This window comes from Theropithecus gelada, chromosome 8 (genome assembly GCF_003255815.1).
Source record: "Theropithecus gelada isolate Dixy chromosome 8, Tgel_1.0, whole genome shotgun sequence".
In the NCBI taxonomy this organism is placed as follows: Eukaryota; Metazoa; Chordata; class Mammalia; order Primates; family Cercopithecidae; genus Theropithecus; species Theropithecus gelada.
Window position 1 is genome coordinate 42,137,778 of NC_037676.1, and position 21,375 is coordinate 42,159,152.

At 44.3% G+C, this 21,375-nt stretch overlaps 1 protein-coding gene across 3 annotated transcripts in view; it reads left to right on the forward strand.

Annotated features, from left to right (window-relative positions):
- The first annotated feature begins 7,378 nt into the window (after positions 1–7,378).
- The window catches only part of HGSNAT (heparan-alpha-glucosaminide N-acetyltransferase), a 51,860-nt gene continuing 37,863 nt past the window's right edge, over positions 7,379–21,375 (forward strand). For 2 of the 3 annotated variants that reach the window (XM_025394757.1, XM_025394758.1), the window contains exons 1-2: positions 7,401–7,550; positions 13,104–13,219. In XM_025394757.1, the coding sequence (XP_025250542.1) occupies positions 7,433–7,550; positions 13,104–13,219 (234 nt within the window). In that variant the 5' untranslated portion in view covers positions 7,401–7,432. Of the gene's footprint in view, positions 7,551–13,103; positions 13,220–21,375 lie in introns of all 3 variants that reach the window. The other variant, XM_025394756.1, reaches the window with a different exon arrangement.

Genomic DNA, 21,375 nt, shown 5'->3' on the forward strand with positions numbered 1-21,375 from the left:
GAAGGTTCTTGCCTGTAGGACAAACTCCTTGCCTTCATAGAGCTTACATTGTCATGCAAGTGGGGCAGACAAATGCACGTAATGTCAGGTAGAGATTAGTGTAATGAAGAAGAGCAAGATCTGAGGCTCCAGCACGTTTTAGCTTTAGATAGGGTTTTTGTGGAAGGCCTCCTTAAATGAGGCAGCAATTGGCCTGAGAGCTGAATGAAGTGAGGGAGGAGCCATGAGGTGTCTGGGTAAGGAAGGGTCTTCCAGGTACAGGAACAGCTATGCACAGCCCTAAGACAGGAACTCCAGACTCTCCTGGACAGGGAGGGTGTCAAAAAGGTGTCCTCCAAGCAAAAAGAGAAGGGCACATTCACCCAGTGACTCCTGTGGTTTAAGCCAGGGCTAGGCCAGAGAGGGCCGCTGCTGTGTGTTAGGCAGAAGATGACTAGTTGGCCATGGCCTGGCCAGACCGCTCCAATGCTAGCATTCTTCAGCTCCTGGGATTTCGAGCCATGGGGCAGGGGGCAAAGAGGAAAGAGGGAGTACCTGAATGTCCTGACATTCTGGCATAGGGGCTTTCTTTGAGAAAAATAATTTGACTGAACTTGAGTTTGTGAGATAGCTCATGACCATTACTTTCCTGAGTTACTCACCTTCAAACTCACCAACAGCTTCTACTGAGCAAGAAGCCTATACTCAACTCTGCTGTCTAGTTCACCTCCTGTCTCCCCTCTCCCCTTACAGAACCCTGCTCTAGTCGCCCCAGATTTCTTTCAGTTCCTTCACAAAGTGACACTTTCTCTGGGCTGTTGGAAAGGCTGTTCCTTCTCCTGAGAACACTCTTCCTGCTTTCTCCTGGCTAACAGCTCTCAGGGCTCAACTTAAATGACAGTCCTCCTGGAAGCCTTCCCAGACAAAAGCCTGGGTGCTTCTGTCAAATGCCACCTTAGCACTGTCCTCCTAATAGCACTAATCACACTGTCTTGTAGCTTTAAAAAATTATCAAATAATTCAGACACCCAAAGAAGTATAAAAAATAATACAGGATGCACCCTATCACCCAGCTTAAGCAATGAAACACTGTCAGTGAAGCCCTTTAGCTTCTCCTCCCTTTCTGCTCTCAACCCTTACTGGAATTTAGTGTTTATCTTTTTTTATTTTTTTATTTTTTTTATTGAGACGAAGTCTCACTGGGTTGCCCAGGCTGGAGTGCAGTGGCCTGATCTCAGCTCACTGCAAGCTCCACCTCCCGGGTTTACGCCATTCTCCTGCCTCAGCCTCCGGAGTAGCTGGGACTGCAGGCGCCCACCTCACCTGGCTAATTTTTCATATTTTTTAGTAGAGATGGGGTTTCACCGGGTTAGCTAGGATGGTCTCGATCTTCTGACCTCGTGATCCGCCCATAGTGTTTATCTTTTTGAGACAACCAGGTGGGAAGGGGTCCCCAGAGAAACTCCAACTGGCCTGCACACTGGTGTGCTTTGCATGTCTGTGTGGTTTGTAGGGAACTTCACTGCAGGCCTCCATCTTGTTTTACAATCTGGGGGCATGGCCTGTAACTCCCTGGTAAGGCTTTGTTTAGCAATCCTGCCTTAGGGAACGAGTTCCTTTCTGGTTTGATAGCTGCATGTTTTCCTAGCCCTGTCTCTTAAAGGATCCCACCCAGTGACTGGGGTTTCTTCTGCCTGTCTGTGTAACTATATATATATATATGTTGTGTATGATGTCTGTAAAAAGAGCTCTAATTAATCTGGCCTAAAGAAAGACAAGCGCTTATTTTTTTTTTAAAGAGAAAATAAAAGCTGTGGTACCTTCAGTTTATGTGACTTATAGTCTTTGAGAAATAAAAACAGCTTTAAAGATTATTGGTAAAAAGCAGATGCCATCAAAATGTAAATAGGCGGACTAAATTATGCAGGTCAGATGCAAGATTTGCTAAGTGTTTAAGGTTATAAACTGCTTTTTGGGTTTTGAGAACTATTTGACTTGCTGGCTTCATAATTATTAAGGCCTGGGAACATATGGAACTAACCATGCCCTTAATTATGCTAGGAGTCAAACCTTGGCTGCATCTAGCACACAAAACAACTTACCAAGTTTTACATTTAAATTAAAAACTGCTAGGAGTTACTGTTTTAACATGTAATTGAGACTACTGGAGATAGATTTATATGTGAGGTGTGTTAAGAACAGTAAAAAAAAATTTTTTTTTTTTTTTTTTTTTGAGACAGAGTCTTGCTCTGTCACCCAGGCTAGAGTGCAGTGGCATGATCTCGGCTCACTGAATCCTCTGCCTCCTGAGTTCAAGCTGTTTTCCTGCCTCAGCCTCCCAAGTAGCTGGGATTACAGGCATGCACCACCATGTCCGGCTAATTTTTGTATTTTTAGTAGAGATGGGGTTTCACTATGTTGGCCAGGCTGGTCCCTAACTCCTGACCTTGTGATCCACCCGCCTCAGCCTCCCAAAGTGCTTGGGATTACAGGCGTGAGCCACCATGCCCAGCCAAATGTGTTTTTTTGTAAAAGGTTATAAGAAGGCATGGAAATGTAAATTTTTGCCTAGGGTTAAAGGATTGTTTTAAATTAGATAGGATGAAGTAGCAGGTTCAAACAAGTGGTGGAAGCATTGTGGAAATTTATCTTGCAAAGGGGTTCTCTATGTGAACATATTGACTACATTTCAAAAGGGTATTATATGATTTTTCTGTAAATTGAGCATTGAAATAAAAGCACAACAAGGTATCCTTAAGGCACTAATCTGCTCTTTGGCAAATTTTGTAAAGAGTTATAAAGGTTTTTGCTTCTTTAAAATTTCTGAGTCATCATTTTGGCAAAATAAATAACTTAGGGTAATCTGGAATTGTGTTTCATAACATCAAGTGCTTTAAACCTCGAACATATTTAACAGCCTTCCCAAAATCAAACTTCAGTTTCAAAATTGTCTTTTCTGATGTTTGGCTTTTTGGATGGTTTGGAGTGCTCCTGAAATATCAAAAAAATAGGTAAATAGGATCATTTGACATGTTTAGGTACATGGGATTGCCAAAATGATGTTTAGTTTTCTTTAGGTTATATTTTTGTGAATAATGCTAATGTATGTTCCAAAATTGTATGGGATTTCTAAAATTCTAATTAAGTATATGCTATCAACCATAATTAAGGTTGTTATGTTAAGTTATTGTAAACTACAGAGATAGCCAAACTTCTTTGTCAATTGTGTTTCTAACTGCAACTAACCTGGACATTTTGCTATTCACAGACAATTGTTGTCTGGTTTTAATCATTTTCAAAAGATGGTTTATAATAAACAATAGGACTCTGGCAGGTACTCTCAAATACAGGTTTCTGATAACTTTGGAGATTGTCATTTTGGAATAAAGGAAAATGTACAGGACTCATAAAGAGCTGAAGTGTTCACGAATATCAAGCAAAACAAGAACTAAATGGACTGAACTCAAAGCTGAAGCAACCTTTTTGACTTTTGCTGGCAATATTGCTGATCCTTGTTTTGTTTTTCAGAGTCAGGGAAACTTATTTTAAACTATTTATGGTCTTTAATAATTGAGTGAGGTATACTCCTGTGAACAAGATTTGGAGCATGCTTGTTTCTCTTTGCCTGGTTCCTTTTTTTTTTGTGGACAGTCTTGCTCTTTTGCCCAGGCTGGACTACGGTGAAGGGATCTTGGCTCACTACAACCTCCGCCTCCCCAGCTCAAGCGATTCTCCTGCAGCAGCCTCCTGAGTAGCTGGGACTACAGGTGGGGGCCACCATGCCCAGGTACTTTTTGTATTTTTAGTAGAGATGGTGTCTCACTATGTTGTCCAGCCTGGTCTCGAACTCCTGACCTCAAGTGATCTGCCCGCCTTGGCCTCCCAAAGTGTTGGGATTAGCCGTGAGCCACCGTGCCCGGCCTGGTTCCTGTAGAACCTGGAAACTATCTGTGAGTATTCTTAACTTATGGCAATATAGTTGTTTGGATTGGTGCGATAAGAATCCGTTTATCTTTTGTAACAAGACACAATTGGAAAAACTGGTTATTTTCCCAAAGCTTTGACTGGAAGGCTATGCTTCTGTTTAAAGAGTCAGTCTCGACTTGCAGAGCCAATAAAAGCCCAGTGGGGAAACTGGCCTAATACTCTTGTCTACACAGTCCCTGTATAGGGTTCCTGACCTGTGGTCAGTAAAGAATGTCACTTTCTAATGGGTCCCGGAGCTCCAAGTTTATCTTGGGACCTTAAGAGGAGAGGATCACCCAACCCAGGGTATATTGTGGGACCTTAAGAGGAGAGGATTAGCCCAGCTCATGGCTGGGCTTGGCTTTATCTTACCTGAGATTCCTTGTGGAACAGAGTTCCATCAAAGCCAGTTCAAAAGGCCTTTGTAGAAATAATTATTCTTGCTGCACTTTATGTAAATAATCAGGCCAAGTGTAAGACTGAAGTCTATTTTGCAAATAACTGAGTCCTATCATAATTTCTTTTTTTTTTTAAACAATGAGGACTGGAGAGAAATTATGTTCCAAAACTTATACATTTATCATTCAATTCTAAACTCAGTTGTTTTTAAGTTTTTGCCTACATTTTTAGGCTAACCCTGCTTGTGAACCAACCAGCAATCTCTAGCTACAGCTCAGAAAGAACAAGAGGGATGCGTAATGTAAAAAAATCTGGATTAGTATTCTAGTTATAAGCAATTATCCTGCAAATTCTGCCAGGCGATGATAATAAATAGGGTGCCCATCATCCAGAGGTTTCCTTTTGGGAAAGTAAGACCAAGGGAGCTAACCAAAGCCAAGCACCATGCACCCAAATCCTAGCAAGCATAACTATAGCCACCAGTTATCTGGGTGTGTCACAAGACATGCTTTTCTCTCCCTTGTTGGAGGACTCAGTTCCACAGTTTTTCTTTAGCATTTGGCTTATGAGAAGGAGTCCATGCAACCCCCCAACCCCTGAGCATAAGTGAGGTCTAAGGAATTCCAAGATTTCTGATGCAAGCCGCTTTGGCACTCATGGTAGCACTTGCCAAGGTTGCCAGGACTTGGGGATGCAAGAATGGAAGAGGACGCTATTCCTTCTGTCCCTCGCGTACCCCAGGTATCTGCCAGGAAGAGAAGGGAACCAGGGATGCCTGCTCCCCTCTTTCTATATGGGTAGCCATTTATCTTCAGTCTGCACCACTTTCAAATGCATCTTGAACCCTTCGGATTCCTTTGAAAAAATGCCTTCTTTTTTCCTTTCTCCTTGGTTCACAATTACAATGGTAATTGTGTCTCCATACTATGGGACGCTCTCCTCAGATGCATTTTTCAAACTGGAAAGAGTTAATTTCCCAAACCTTAAACTGGCTGGCTTAGGATTGGTTTTAGGGGAAGGGAACCCAGAAGCCCAACATGCAACATGCCAGCAAAAGAGTAAAGCTGTTTACCATTCGGACTTTTGGCCCCCCTGTACAAATTGGTAAAAGGCCTCAGGATTTTTGAGCTGTCCTTATCCCTCCCCTTGTTTCTCCCCTCCCCTCCCCTCCCTTTGTCCCTCCCCTCCCCTCCCCTCCCCGAGACAGGGTCTCACTCTGTCACCCAAGCTGGAGTGCAGTGATGTGGTCTTGGCTCATTGCAACCTCCGCCTCCCAGGTTCAAACGATTCTCCTGCCTCAACCTTCTGAGTAGCTGGGAGTACAGGTAGGCACCACCAGGGCTGGCTAATTTTTGTATTTTTAGTAGAGACAGGGTTTCACCATGTTGGCCAGGCTGGTCTCGAACTCCTGACCTGCCAGGCTGGAGTGCAGTGGTGTAATGTCGGCTCACTGCAACCTCTGCCTCCCGGGTTCAAGTGATTCTCCTGCCTCAGCCTCCTAAGTAGCTGGGACTACAGGCACCCGCCACCACACCCAGCTGATTTTTTGTATTTTAATAGTGACAGGGTTTCACCATGTTGGCCAGGATGCTCTCGATCTCTTGACCTTGTGATCCACCTGCCTTGGCCTCCCAAAGTGCTGGGATTACAGGCGTGAGCCACCGTGCCCGGCCATATGTGTTTTAATAACCCGGTTTGTCTCTTCCTGCTTTCAGGACATCAAACGGTCATGCAACTGGAGCCTTGGACCATGGACCCTTCTGCCGGGGATCCTTAGATAGGCCTATGAGGGAGATCTGATTGCCATTTTCCCAAAACAGTGCCTCCTGTCAGCAGGAAACCGCTAAGATCCTTCTTTGTCCCTATCCTTATTCTAATGGCAGTTAGATGGACTTCTTTAGAAGGGGGAATGAGACAGCCAGATGGGAAGGGTTCCCTGGTAAAATTCCCACTGGTCTGTGCACTGCACTGGGGCGGAGCCACAAAAGTTCGCTCCTCAGTTTACAGCTGGGAGGAGCCTGGCCCTCTTCCTCCGTGGAATCTGGGATTTAATCTGTGAGGCGGGGAGCCTACAACTAGAACTCTGGCTCTGCTGAGTCCCTGTTCCCCTTTTTCTTCCTTTACACCCAATAAAACCCTGCCTTACCCTTCAAATGGTCTGAGAGCCTAATCTTTCCTGGCGTGTGACAAGGACCCCCACCGTCCCGCATCATTTTCATGTGTGCCTTTGTATTTTCATTACACATATGGATATCCCTAAACAACATACATTATTGTTTTGCTTTATATAAGTTATTACAAAGGCATTCTGCAATTTGCATTTTCCCCAGCCTTGTGTTTTGAGATTCATCCATGTGGATGCGGGAAGCTGTAGAGCACTTCCCCTGCTGTGGGGCAGTTTGTTTTCTCCCTGGTGAACATTCAGCTTGACAAGGTTTTGCAATTACAAACACGTCTGCTATAGGTATTACTGTACCCGTCCCTTATACCTGCGATAGCGTCTCCCGGAATACAGCCTGCAACGGGTGTGCAGACTCCTCGGCCTGCTCCCTTCCACTTTGTCAGCCTGGCCTGGGGCTCTTCCAAGAGATGGGGCCGCTTGGTGGCTTCTAAGTCGTGCCTCTCCCTCTGGGTAATAAACGCCTTGGGGGCAGGGACTCTGCAGTCTTGCTTACTGAGGCGTTTTCCAAAACAGGGACCGAGGCTCTGACACCCGTGCGGAGTGTGGCCGGCTGGCGCGGGAGTTTGGCAGAATGCGGCTGGGGAAGGTGGGGCGGGGGAAGAAGGCTCCTAGCCTGCAGGGGCCTCTCTTCCGGCCGTTTCTCCTTCCGAGGACAAACACTCCCAATGCAGGGGCGCAGAGCGTTGGCTTCTTTCTTGGCCAGCTCCCCCAGGGCAGGGCCTAGCATGGCCCGGCCCGGCCCCTGGGTTCCCCCGCCCGCGGCTCCCGGGCGCCTCCGCCTCCCGCGGTGACTCAGGCGGCGGTGACGGCAGCGGAGGGGGCATGACGGGCGCGCGGGCGTCCGCGGCGGAGCAGCGCAGGGCGGGGCGCGGCGGGCAGGCAGGGGCGGCCGAGCGGGCGGCGGGCATGAGCGGTGCGGGCAGGGCGCTGGTCGTGCTGCTGCTGGCCGCGTCAGTGCTGAGCGCCGCGCTGCTGGCCCCCGGCGGCTCTTCGGATCGCGATGCCCAGGCCGCGCCGCCTCGAGGTGAGTGCACGCCTCCTACCGCCGCCCGGCTGGCTCCGAGCGCGGCGTCCCCTCCCCGCGGCGCCGCCCCTACCTCCGTGCGCGGCGCCGAGGGCTAGGCCGGGCCGGAACCGCCCCCACGGCCCAGGCTGTTTCTGCAACTTCGCGGTCCCACGCCCCAGACCGGAGGCCGGACTTCGGGCTGCTGCGGCCGGGCCCAGCGGAGGCGGGGGAGGGGGCGGTTCGGGCCGCGGCGGAGTGGCACCTGGGCGCCCAGGCGGCGCCCACCCCAGCAGAACCTGCGTCCCGGCGCCTTCGGTCTAAACAGAGGCCTCGGATCGGGACGCTGGGAACTCCCCACACTGGCAGCCAGGAGGCGGGCCAGCCAAGGACCGGGGCGGGGGGGGGGCTCGGACTCCCCCTGCACCCAGTCCACTGTTCGCAGGGACTTAGAGCAGGGTCACTTCCCCGAGGGCCTAGCCCCCGAGGACGTGGCGCCGGAGCCGTGCGACCCAGTGGCTTCAGCTGGTGGGAAGCCCGGGGCCGGGACGCGCGTTTGCCCCGCGCTGGGGTTGAACCCGCGTAGATGTGCGGCGGGTGAGGAACCGCGGAGAAGGCGGTGGGGGCGCGGCCTGCATGCAGCCCGGTCCCGGGCGAGCACTTCGCGCGTCTCCCCTCGGCGCGTTTTCCCTCCAGGGTGACTGGGAAGCCGCCGCCTCCGAGTCGGGGTCGCGGCCTGGGAGGGGCTGGGCTGGGCGCTTTTGCCCGGGGCCCCGGGCCCCGGGCTCCTGTCCAGTGCTCTAGCTTAAGAGGCGCTCAGCTCAGCCTGTGATTGCACAACTGGCTACGATGACAAATACAGATTCCAGGCCTCCATCTAGACCCCTGGACCGGGGAGCCCCAGGCCCTAGGAGGTCCTTCGCACACGCCCCTCCCAGAGGGGTCGGGCAAGCACCGCAAACCCCTTTGGGTAGAAGGGTCCACACCTGGGACGGTGGGAATCACCTGCCTTTCTTTCCCCTTTCGCGCCCTTATCTTGGTCATAATACGAAGTTTTAGTGTCTGTGTATGGAGTTCAAACGACCCCTCCTCCCCAGGCAGAAGCTGGAGGAGAAATACGTCGTGAATTTTGGAAAAGCGGCTCAGCGGATTACATTTTGTGTGCTCCTTGATTCATCCAACCTAGATCTCCTGCGCTCCCCTCCTTTAAAATTGCAAGGACCCCGGGGAGGTTATGTAATCTGCCTGATCACAATTGTCAGGGACTGATCCCGCTGAACGCTCTTTGCATTTTAGCACCAGTATTAGCTTATCAAAGGGCACTTACTTTAGGTAGAGGTGATTTGTAAATAGTAGTCACTGGTAGTGAAGGGAAGCCGCGTTGCGACCGCAAGGCTTTTCCTGCCGCGTGGAGCCCATGTTTGGGCTGCACAGCTTTCCTACTAAAAACGTCATCATCTTCCTTTTTGAAAATTCAGCATTTACTTGAAAAAAAAAAAGAAAAAAAAAGTAGACTATGTCTTTAAAAATATGCCCAGCAAAGATAACTCACGAGAAGAGAGCTAGACCAGAAATTAAATACTTGGAAAGGAAATAAAAGTGTAATACACAAGCAGCACATTTATCCCCGCTCTATTGGAAGGTGGCTTTATTTGGTTATTTGCCCACCAAGACGATGTAGACCAGAGGAGAGAGAAGGAATTAATTGTTCTTTTGTCGGCAACGCTCTGTGGGTATTGCCCTGGAATTTCTTAGATCAGCTGCTGTGTGGGAAGGTGACAGCTTTTTCTTGAAGCTGAACATCAAGCTCAGTTTCGAGGTCATATTTGATGGCTTAGTAATTGGGTCCTTTGGTCGTGTCTGTAAGTGATACAGACTGTTATTATTATTTTTAAAAACCACATTCAAATAATGCAAAGTAAAACAAAAAAGGTGTCAAAATCCGCTGGCTTTACTCTGACAGTCTCTAGCTGTGGTTCCCTAGCTGTGTTCCTCACCCTCGGCTGCACAGTCGAATCCCTTTGGGAGGTTCCTTGTTTTTTGTGGGAAATTTAAAAAATCATGCTGATTGGGTAGAGATTCTGATTTAATTAGTCTGGAATGGGGCCAGGGCATTGTTAACTTTTGTTGTTTTTTTAGAGCTTCCTGAGGTAATTCTGACATTCGCTGAAAACTGAGCCCCTCTGCACATTCCCAAATAGCATAGTTAGTAACAATGACAATGAAGAGCTTTCAGCCTAAAATTCATGTGGATAATCTAAGTATAAAACAAGTACCTTATTCCGCTCACCACCAGAGGCTTAGAGAAACATGAGTACACACAGTATTTATTCCATCTACGACGGGATGATGGTGTGTGGAGAAGTTACGAAGGAAAAGCTCATGGCTTCATCGTCTGTTGGCCATGATCAAGTGTAGGAAAAAGTCTACAGAGAGTGACTAGAAATTTGAAAATGGAAGCCATTAAAACTGAAGAAGGGAAATGAAAACTTTTAAAACAATGATGACAAATTGACAAAAGATTTAATATTTTTGTCTGTAATGTAGAGAAGTTATACAAATACCTCAGAAGGTGTCAGGGATTAAATAAAAGTGGTTAAATAAATAATTCAAGAATTCATATGAAAGGCACATACTGATGGTAAACATTTGGAAAACATGTTCAAACTAGTTAATCACAAGTTCAAAACTAAAATAATTAGGACGTGCCATTTTCTATCCACCAGGCTAACAAATGAGGAAAACATGGAAAAGGCTGATCAGGCTGGGCTGATAGGGAGGGATCTGTTGAGGCTCAGGAGACTGGTTAGCGGTTAGGTGCACAGTTAGACTGACCTCAGCTTAAATCCTGGCCGATAGTAGGTGACCTTCAGATGCCTCATCCCAGAATGGAGACACCAGGAGCTATTTCTTTTTCTTTTTTCTTTATTATTATTATTTTTTTTGAGACAGAGTCTTGCTCTGTCCCCCAGGCTGGAGTGCAGTGGGGTGAACTCAGCTCACTGCAAACTCTGCCTCCCGGGTTCATGCCATTCTCCTGCCTCAGCCTCCCGAGTAGCTGGGACTACAGGCGCCTGCCACCACGCCTGGCTAATTTTTTTTTTTTTCTATTTTTTTAGTAGAGAGGGCGTTTCACCGTGTTAGCCAGGGTGGTCTCGATCTCCTGACCTCATGATCCGCCCGCCTGGGCCTCTCAAAGTGCTGGGATTACAGGCGTGAGCCACCATGCCCGACTTACCAGGAGCTATTTCACAGAGCTGTTGGGGCCTGGTGATTCTTTGGTAAGTGTGGTTCTTTGTATTATCTGGGAGATCTCAACCATCACAGTTGTCATTAGAAATCAGCACGCCTAAATTGGAGAGAAATGTCGTAAAGCATATCAGAAGCTATTCAAAAGCCTGTTTTTGGTTAAAGATTTTACTCTTGGGCCCAGTGTGGTGGCTCACGCCTGTAGTTCTAACACTTTTGGGAGGTCGAGGTGGGTGAATCACTTGAGCCCAGGAGGTTGAGACCAGCCTAGGTAACATGGTGAAACCCTGTGTCTACAAAAAAATACAAAAAAAAAAAAAAATAGCTGGATGTGCTAGCATGTTCCTGTAGTCCCAACTACTTGGGAGGCTGACGTGGGAAGATTGCTTGAGCCCAGGAGGTTGAGGCTGCAGTGGGCCACTGCACTCCAGTCTGGGAGACAGAGCGAGACTCTGTCTCAAAAAAAAAAAAAAAAAAAAAAAAAATTAACTGGATGTTCCGATCCTGAAGAGGCTCTGTTGACCTCTGCATTGGTTGGATGTGGCCTGGATCACTATAACGTCCATGTGTTGAGCACTTGTTTTATTTCTATGCCAACCATTTCGTAGGTGGTCAAGTTTAGCTTTCCCAAGGGTCTCATGAAGCACATACTCTTATGACCCTTAATTTATTGGTGAGGAACGTGAGGCAGGTTGGGGTTCAGATTCAAGTTTAAATTGAATTTATCCCACTATGTCATACTCCAGGTCCCAAACCTCGCTTCCACTGAAAGCTTTCCAGGAGACCAAAGAACAGAAAAAATGATTGTGAAAGCTTTCTTTGGCCTAGAGAACAAAAAACTGTAGTGGATTATTAAGAGTTTTATACTGCAGGGCTTGTCTTCACTGAGAGCTAAATAAGGGTAAATTTAAGATAAACTTAAAAATGAGGGATTGAGGCCCAACACAGTGGCTCACACCTATAATCCCAGCACTTTGGGAGGCTGAGGTGGGCAGATCACGAGGTCAAGAGATCGAGACCATCTTGGCCAACATGGTGAAACCCCGTCTCTACTAAAAATACAAAAATTAGCTGGGTTTGGTGGTACGTGTCTGTAGTCCCAGCTACTCGGGAGGCTGAGGCAGAAGAATGGCTTGAACCCGGGTGGTAGAGGTTGCAGTGAGCCGAGATCGCGCCACTGCACTCCAGCCTGGGTGACAGAGCAAGAGGGATTGAGCTGGCTACGTGAAGAATTCCCGATTCTGCCATTCAAATGAGTGACTAGGGAGCCCAGAGGAAGCTTTCCCATTACAAAATAGAGAACCGAGTTCTTACCTTCCTCATTGTGTTATTAAGTAGTTCCCCATTTTTTTCTTTTGGGTAAATTTACTTAGAGGATAAATTAACTTCTCTTTTATATAATATCATATAAACGGCCAGTTGGTTGAAATGAACCACTTTGCTTTGACTTTTGACAAGAGCAGTTCACTCTATTTTTCCTACCAAATTGGCACACATGATTTTAGAATGTGTGTCATCTTTCTGTCATCCTCAGAACATCATCTAGTGAACTGGTGAGCTGTGTGATGAATGAATCCAGGAGCAGTGAGTTTCTCTGCCCTTCAGACTGAGGCTTGTCTTAAAACTATCTCCTTACCCCTCTCCGATCTGCCATGAAAATTAGGAGATTCCAAACTCCGAAACAAAGTGATAGAAAGCAGCACTTCTTAAACTTTCGAGGCATGTGCACCCCACCCCTGGGCCTTGCTAACCTGTCTGACTCAAGTGAGTTCTGCATTTCTAACAAGCTGCCTGGCTACAGTCGCAGCTGAGTAACATGGTAGGGGAGAAAGCTTGAACTTTAGAGTCATACAAATTGGGTTCATATCAGTGATTTCATTGAAAAACCGTGACCACAGACAGTTAGGTAATTCTTGAGAGGCTTAATTTATTCATCTGTAAAGGGGGGGAAATACCTAGCTCATGAGATTGTCATTATTGTAGGGAAACTACTAAATTCAGTACATGTCACATCTTAGCACTTGATGAATATAAGTTCCTCATGCGATCCTTTGATGCACTAGATGTGAGTGGTGTTGACCGAATCCTCTTTTGTAGTAGAGACATCTGTGCAAAAGGAGACCTGCGTGTGTGTGCACATGCATGCACGCACATATATCTGCACATACACAAAGTAATGTGTGGGAGACCCCAGAAATCCCAGAGTGTAGGGTTTTGAGAAGCACTACTGGAAGCAACTGTTCACGTGAATGTACTTTGTCTCTAACACATCTTTCGGTTACCTTCTTTTTTTTTTTTTTTTTAACTTTTCCTAATTTTTACCAGACTTGGACAAAAAAAGACATGTAGAGCTGAAGATGGATCAGGCTTTGCTACTCATCCATAATGAACTTCTTGGGGCCAACTTGACTGTCTACTGGAAATCTGAATGCTGTTATCACGTATGTATCAGTTCACACTCAGTTCTGTTTGCTTTGGGGCTTGTTTGATATGATCCTTAATGCTTTCATATCTAAAGCCCCTCACAAGTTAATTTCAGTTTTGCACCTAAGGAAACAAAGAAGCTATATAAAGAATCAGAAGAAATACAGTCAGAGGAGGATGCCGAGGAATGCACAGCATCCATTTTTATCTTTTCATCTACCCATCCTTTAAAAAAGCAGTTCTCAGGGATGAACAACCTTGATAGACTATGTTTTATTTTCCTCCTCTCTAGTGCAAAACCCTCTTGCTGAACCAGAGAAGGAAGGAGTGGGACACCAGGGTATTCTCCAAGGGCCAGCAGAGTGGGCAGCCAGCAGGAAGGTGCAAGTTGAGGGAGTGGCAGTTATTCCGAGGCCCTGCCTCCCTGATGATAACAAATGCGTTTTCTCTGAAGATTTTACTCCTATTCTAGACCTTGTTGCTTTTAAGGACAAGGCTATTCTTTTATGTAAAATAAAATACTCTACTATGTAACCATAAAAAAAGAATGAAATCATGTCCTTTGTAGCAGCATGGATGCAGTTGGAGGCCAATATCCTAAGTGAATTAACACAGGAACAGAAAGCTAAATACTGTATGTTCTCACTTCTATAAGCATTGGGTACTCATGAACATAAAGGTGGGAACAGGAGATACTAGGGACTATTTGAGCTGCAGTACCCAAGCAGTACTGAAAAACTTGGGTACTACAGCCGAGTAGTACCTATATGGCTGAAAAACTACCTACTGGGTACTGTGCTCACCGCCTGGGAGACAGGATCATTCAGGTCCCAAACTTTAGTATCATGCAATATACCCATGTAACAAACCTGCACATGTGCCCCTAAATCTAAAATAAAAATTGAAATGATAAAATGTTTTTACTGGGCACAGTGGCTCACGCCTGTAATTCCAGCACTTTGGGAGACCGAGGCGGGTGGATCACCTGAGGTCTAATACCAGCTACGTGGGAGGCTGAGGCAGGAGAATCACTTGAACCCGGGAGGTGGAGGTTGCAGTGAGCTGAGATTGCACCGTTGCACTCTAACCTGGGCAACAAAAGTAAAACTCTGTCTCAAAAAAAAAAAAATTTTATTGCCAAATTGAGAGCTTTATTATACCTACCATCAGAGGATGAATTTTAATTTATATTGGGTGACTGTTTACTATAAATGCTTTAAAAAACAAACTTAAAATCTCCAGTGTGGGCACCAGCTGAAAAGATGATGGAGCAATAGGTGATACCTTCTCTATTTGAATAAACCTACTGAAAGCTTTGTAAAGTAATATGAAACAAGCAAAAGTCTATTAAGAAAAAGTAGCTTAAGACAAAGAAAAAATTTATTGGCCCACAAGAAGAACCTAAAAGAATCTTGGAAATAATCAACAATAGCTGAAATTAAAAAGTGACAGGAATCAGATACTTCAGTGAATGGGCAAAATGTCTTCTAAAGACAATAAGGGTCTAAAATCCACAGAAAAACAAGTTGAGCAGGGAAAAGACTGTTGTCAAGGTGTTAGGTGTAGGGCAAGTAAAACCATTAATAGAATAAAACAAATAGGGTCACTGGAGTACAACAATGATGCTATGGACAAATTAAAGAATTAAAAAAGAGGCCGGGTGCCACCGTAATCCCAGCACTTTGGGAGGCCAAGGAGGGTGGATCACCTGAGGTCTGGAGTTCAAGACCAGCCTGGCCAACATCTTTACTAAAAAATACAAAAAATTAACTGGGCATGGTAACAGGTGCCTGTAATCCCAGCTACTTGGGAGGCTGAGGCTGGAGAACCACTTGAACCTGGTGGGGGCGGAGGTTGCAGTGAGCTGAGATCGTGCCCACTCTAACCTAGGCGACAAGAGTGAAACTCCATCTCAAGAAAAAAAAAAAAAAAAGAATTAAAAAACAGGAAAACAGACCATGCACGGTGGCTCACTCTTATAATCCTAGCACTTTGGGAGGCCTAGGTGGGCAGATCATGAGGTGAGGAGTTTGAGACCAGCCTGGCCAGCATGATGAAACCCCATCTCTACTAAAAATACAAAAATTAGCTGGGCACAGTGGTGTGTGCCTGTAATCCCAGCTACTTGGGAGGCTGAGGCAGGAGAATCGTTTAACCCTGGGTAGCAGAGGTGGCAGTGAGCTGAGATTGAGCCACTACACTCCAGCCTGGGCGTCAGGGTGAGACTCTGTCTTAAAATAAATAAATAAATAAACAAACAAACAGAAGAATTAACTGCATGAGACTGTTTTTTTTTTTTTTTTTTTTTTTTGAGACGGAGTCTTGCTCTGTTGCCCAGGCTGGAGTGCAGTGGCTGGATCTCAGCTCACTGCAAGCTCCGCCTCCCGGGTTCAGGCCATTCTCCTGCTTCAGCCTCCCGAGTAGCTGGGACTACAGGCGCCCGCCGCCTCACCCGGCTAGTTTTTTGTATTTTTTAGTAGAGACGGGGTTTCACCATTTTAGCCAGGATGGTCTCAATCTCCTGACCTCGTGATCCGCCCGTCTCGGCCTCCCAAAGTGCTAGGATTACAGGCTTGAGCCACCGCGCCCGGCCATGAGACTTTTAAGAAAAAAATTGCCAATTTATTTAAAAGAATGGAGATAATTACGTCAGGAAAATGTATAAAGAAGTGACACAGGGTTTGTATTTAATCATAGTAGTAGAAAATATCCCATTATAGTAAAAAAGATTTTAGCCTGGAAACTGGAAAGACACTTATGACCCTTTTAAGATTAACCAGAGACTGATAAAATTTGTCTAGATATAAACTTTGAACATAAATTTTGAACTTTAATGATAATTTTAAAAATTTTAAGCAGATGTAGGTTTTAGGAAACACAAGCATGTAAAAAAATACAAATGATAATAACTTTGTATATTCAGAATACCAGATAATAAAAATCTGGGGCTGATGGAAGGATATCTTTAAGATATTTAAGGTGAAGATATGCCCAAGAGGTCAGTTACTAGCTGAGTTGAAGAATTTCCTGTTCTGTTTCCTTCTTTATCTTACTTCCTTAAAGTAGAAAGACCATTTATTTTATTTATTTATTTATTTTAAGACGGAGTCTTGCTCTGTCGCCCAGGCTGGAGGGCAGTGGAACGATCTCGGCTCATGGCAACCTCCACCTCCTGGGTTCAAGTGATTCTCCTGCCTCAGCCCCCCGAGTAGCTGGGATTACAGGCACCCGTCACCGTGCCTGATAATTTTGTATTTTTAGTAGAGACAGGGTTTCACCGTTTTGGCCAGGCTGGTCCTGAACTCCTGACCTTGTGATCCGCCTGCTTTGGCCTCCCAAAGTGCTGGGATTACCGACGTGAGCCACTGTGCCTGGCCAGCATTTAGTTTTTATAAGTAAGATGTTCTCAGTATGGTAAACAGTTAATGTTTCTGTATCTTTAAAATATTACTAAAAAAAGAAGACTGAGCCATGTGAGGTAGTTCACACTTGTAATCCCAGCACTTTGGGAAGCCAAGGCGAGATGATCACTTGAGGTAGGAGTTTGAGACCAGCTTGGGCAACAAAGTAAGATCTCATCTCTTTTAAAAAAAAGAAAAAAGAAAAAAGAAAAAAGAAACAAGACTGTACAATGTGGAAAATATGTAAAAAGAAGATATTGTGAATATTTAAAATTGCTTTTGAAAAGAGAAGAGCTATACATACATACACTGGTAAATGAAGTATTAAAAACTAAAATATATTATTGCACTCATAAAGAATACAATGAAAACTTGTACTTTTTGATGAAGTAGATGTTAGAATAAAAGGGACTAGTTAAGCATTTGCATAAATAGTAAATACTAATACTAAAATATGAACACCCTAAATAAAAATAAATTTATGTGGGTCCCCAAAGTACATCAGAAATAATGGTAGCAGCTAATAATACAAAGCAAAGTCATAGTAGAGACAAATGGTAAGATACTCTTATCAGGGCAAACATTTGAAGGTTTCATCATAGAGCTGGTGAACTGAGCTGAACAATGTCAGGGAGTGAGGTGGTTAAGAGCTTGGATTCTGCAGTCCGAGTGTCTGGTTTAAATCCCACCTCTGTCACTTGTGTTACTTTGGGTATGGGAGTTCTTACCTTCTCTCTGCTTCTCTTCCCCTGTGAAGCTGGAAAAATAATGGAACCTGCCCCTGAGCTCCCTGGGAGCGTTTCGTGACTGAGTACCTGTAAGCTGAAGCAGAGCGAGACCTCTCCATGTGTCAGTATTACTGGCAATAGACATAAGTAACATATGTGGCAGAAATTAAATGAAAAAAGTAGATAAATTCAAATTCAAAAATTCCTGTATGTATTTGTTTCACAAAACACTCATCCTATGTTAAGTCAAAAGAGACTGAATAAATTTTAAAAAGCAGGGATTATATATATATTCTACCTCATACTTCTGCACAACAAAGAAACAAACTAATAAGGGTTATAATATAAATACGAGCATTTCTTAGAAAATCTTTAAATCAGGCCAAAGCAATTCCTATGAAAAAACGCATGTAAATGTTCATAATAATAAAGATGATGGTAATAGAAATCGCAGCTACTGTTTTCCTGAGGACTTGTTCAGTGTTTTAGGTCTGTCTCATTTAACTTACAACACTCCAATAGAGAGATTCTATGCAGGAGAGAGGATTTGCTGGAGATACTGAAATTAAGAAAAATAAAGTGACTTTTTTTGGGTTACCTAGCTGTTAGGTGGCAGAGCTACAATTCACCCCTCCTTGTAGCTTTGGAGGTTGGTCTTTATGTTAATTGGAAAGAAAAGGGGAGGCTAGACGCAGTAGTTCATACCTGTAATCCCAGCACTTTGGGAGGCCCAGGTGGGCAGATCACTTGAAGGTTAGGAGTTTGAGACCAGCCTGACTAACATGGTGAAACCCCGTCTCTACTAAAAATACAGAAATTAGCTGGGCATGGTGGTGGGCGCTTGTAGTCCCAGTTACTCGGAGGCTGAGGCAGGAGAATCACTTGAACCTGGGAAGCGGAGGTTGTAGTGAGCTGAGAGCACGCCACTGCACTCCAGCCTGGGTGACAGAGTGAGAGTCTATCTCAAGAAAGAAAAGGGGAAATGCAAAGCTATTCAGTAGGGATCTCAAGGTTTTTGAAAGCAAACAGTGTAATCTTCGAAACAAAAAGGAAAAGAAGCAATAATATTAATAAATACATAAGCTAGAAAATGAGAGCTGAATCGAAGTAAGAACAAGCTGAGAAATGATTTTTTTGTTTTTGAGGCAGAGTCTTGCTCTGTAGCCCAGGTTGGAGTGCAGTGGTGTGTGATCATGACTCACTGCACTCTCAAACTCCTGGGCTCAAGAAATCCTTCTGCTTCAGCCTCCCAAGTAGCTAGGACTATAGGCATGGACCATGACACTTAGCTAATTTTTTATTTAAAAATCTTTTGTGGAGACAGGGTCTTGCTGTGTTGCTCAAACTGATTTGGAACTCCTGGCCTCAAGTGATTCTCCTGCCTTGGCCTCCCAAAGTGCTAGAATTACAGGCATGAACCACAGATCTGGCTGAAAATGATACATTTTAATGAGAAAAATACAGGTTAAATGGAGAGATAGCCAATAAGCATTGATATCAAGACTAAACAGGAAAAATGACAGTGTTTCCCAAGTTAATTCATATACTTAACACAATTGTTGTTAATTTGTAAATAGAATCCATTATGTAGTCTATATAAATAATTTCAAAATTCATATGGAAAAGTAAATGAGTCAGAGGATCAAAAGATGGCCCAAATTGGTCCAAGTATTGTGGGCTATTGTTAAGCTGATTTGACATTGTCTCCCCCAACAACCATGCTTGACTAGCTTAAAAGAAAAAAAAAAAATGGCCCAAAAGGAGATTGGGCAATGTGGAGACTTGCTGTATTAGGTAAGATATATTGTGAGGCCATAATTGTTTATGTAGCCAAAAAAGAGAAATGAAGACTAACAGACCAATGTAAGTGTGAGAAGCAGAATCTAATTCGTGTAAGAACCTAGAGTATTATAACTAAGACCATGGGGAAAGGTATTTAAAATTACTGTATACCATGTATCAAGTACTCCAAGAGGATTTAAGTTAAAACATAAATGCACAAACTGAAAAAAATTTTAAAAGGCAGAATAGATTTTTAAAAAGTTTTATTTTTTTAATTGACACAATAATTGTACATATTTATGGGGTACAGTATCTCGAACTGCTGAGCTCAAGTGATCCCCCTGCCTCCCAGAGTGCTAGGATTACAGGTGTGAGCCACCATGCCCAGCCAATGTACATGTTGGGTAATATCAAGTTAGGGTAGTTAACATTTCCATCACCAAAACACTTGTCATTTCTTTGTGGTGAGATGGTTCAAAATCATCTCTTCATCTATTTTGTAATATACATTACATTATTGTTAACTGTAGTCACCCTACTGTGCCATATGTCACCAGAACTGATCCCATTCTAACTGTGACTTTACACCTGTTGACTAACCTCTCCATCTCCTCTTCCCTACTAACCTCTATTTACTTTCTACTTCTGTGAGGTCACATTTTTAGCTTTTACATGGGAATGAGATCATGTGGTATTTGTCTTTCTGTGTCTGGCTTATTTCACTTAACATAATGTCCATTAGGCTTATCCATGTTGCTGCAAATGAGAGGATTTTATTCTTTTTTATAGCTGAATAGTATTCCTCTGTGAATATATAGCACATTTCTTTGTCCATTCATCAGTTGATGGATAGTTAGGTTGATTCCATTTCTTAGCTATTATGAATAGTGCTGTAGTAAACATGGGAGTGCAATTATCCCTTTGACAAACTGATTTTCTTTCTTTTGGATCTATACCCAGTAGTGAGGTTGTTGGATGATGTGGTAGTTTTATTTTAATTTTTAGGAGCCTTCATATTGTTTCCCATAATGGCTGTACTAATTTACATTCCCAGCAACAGTGTGTAAGAGTACCCCTTTCTCCACATCCTTGCCAGCATGTGTTATTTTTTGTCTTTTTGATTGTACCCACTCTAAATAACTGAGTTGAGGTGCTATCTTATTGTGGTTTTGATTTACATTTCCCTGATTATCAGTGATGTGCATTTTTCATATACCTGTTGGGACTTTTGTATCTTCTTTTTTTCCCCTGATATATATATATATATATATATAGTTATATATGTCTTTTGAGAAATACCTACTTTGATTTATTTTTTTTTATTTATTTATTTTTTTTTATTTTTTTTTTGAGGCGGAGTCTCGCTCTGTCGCCCAGGCTGGAGTGCAGTGGCCGGATCTCAGCTCACTGCAAGCTCCGCCTCCCGGGTTTACGCCATTCTCCTGCCTCAGCCTCCCGAGTAGCTGGGACTACAGGCGCCCGCCACCTCGCCCGGCTAGTTTTTTGTATTTTTAGTAGAGACGGGGTTTCACCGTGTTAGCCAGGATGGTCTTGATCTCCTGACCTCGTGATCCGCCCGTCTCGGCCTCCCAAAGTGCTGGGATTACAGGCTTGAGCCACCGCGCCCGGCCTTCTACTTTGCTTTATTGTCCATTTAAAAAATGAGATTTTTTTGTTATTGAGGTATTTGAGTTCCTTATATATTCTGTCAGGTGAGTAGTATGTGAATATTTTCTCCCATTCTATAGCTTGTTTCTTCATTCTGTGGATTGCTTCTTTCACTGTGCAGAGGCTTTTTTACTTTAATCCCATTTGTCTAGATTTGCTTTTGTTACCTATGCACCAATGTCATGCAGTGTTTCCTCTATGTTTACTTATAGTAGTTTCATAGTTGCAGGTCTTACATTTAAGCTTTTAATCCATTTTGAGTTGGTTTGTGAAAGATATGAGAGATAGGGGTCTAGTTTCTTTCTTCTACATGTAAATACCCAGTTTCCCAGCACCATATATTGAAGAGACTGTGCTTTCCTCAATGTGTACCCTTTTGTTTTTTTTTTGGAGATGGAGTTTTGCTCTTTTTGCCCAGGCTGGAGTGCAATGGCGCAATCTCCGCTTACTGCTTACTGCAGCCTCCGCCTTCTGGGTTCAAGTGATTCTCCTGCCTCAGCCTCCTGAGTAGCTGGGATCACAGACACCCACCGCCATGCCTGGCTACTTTTGTATTTTTAGTAGAGACAGGGTTTTACCACATTGGCCAGGCTG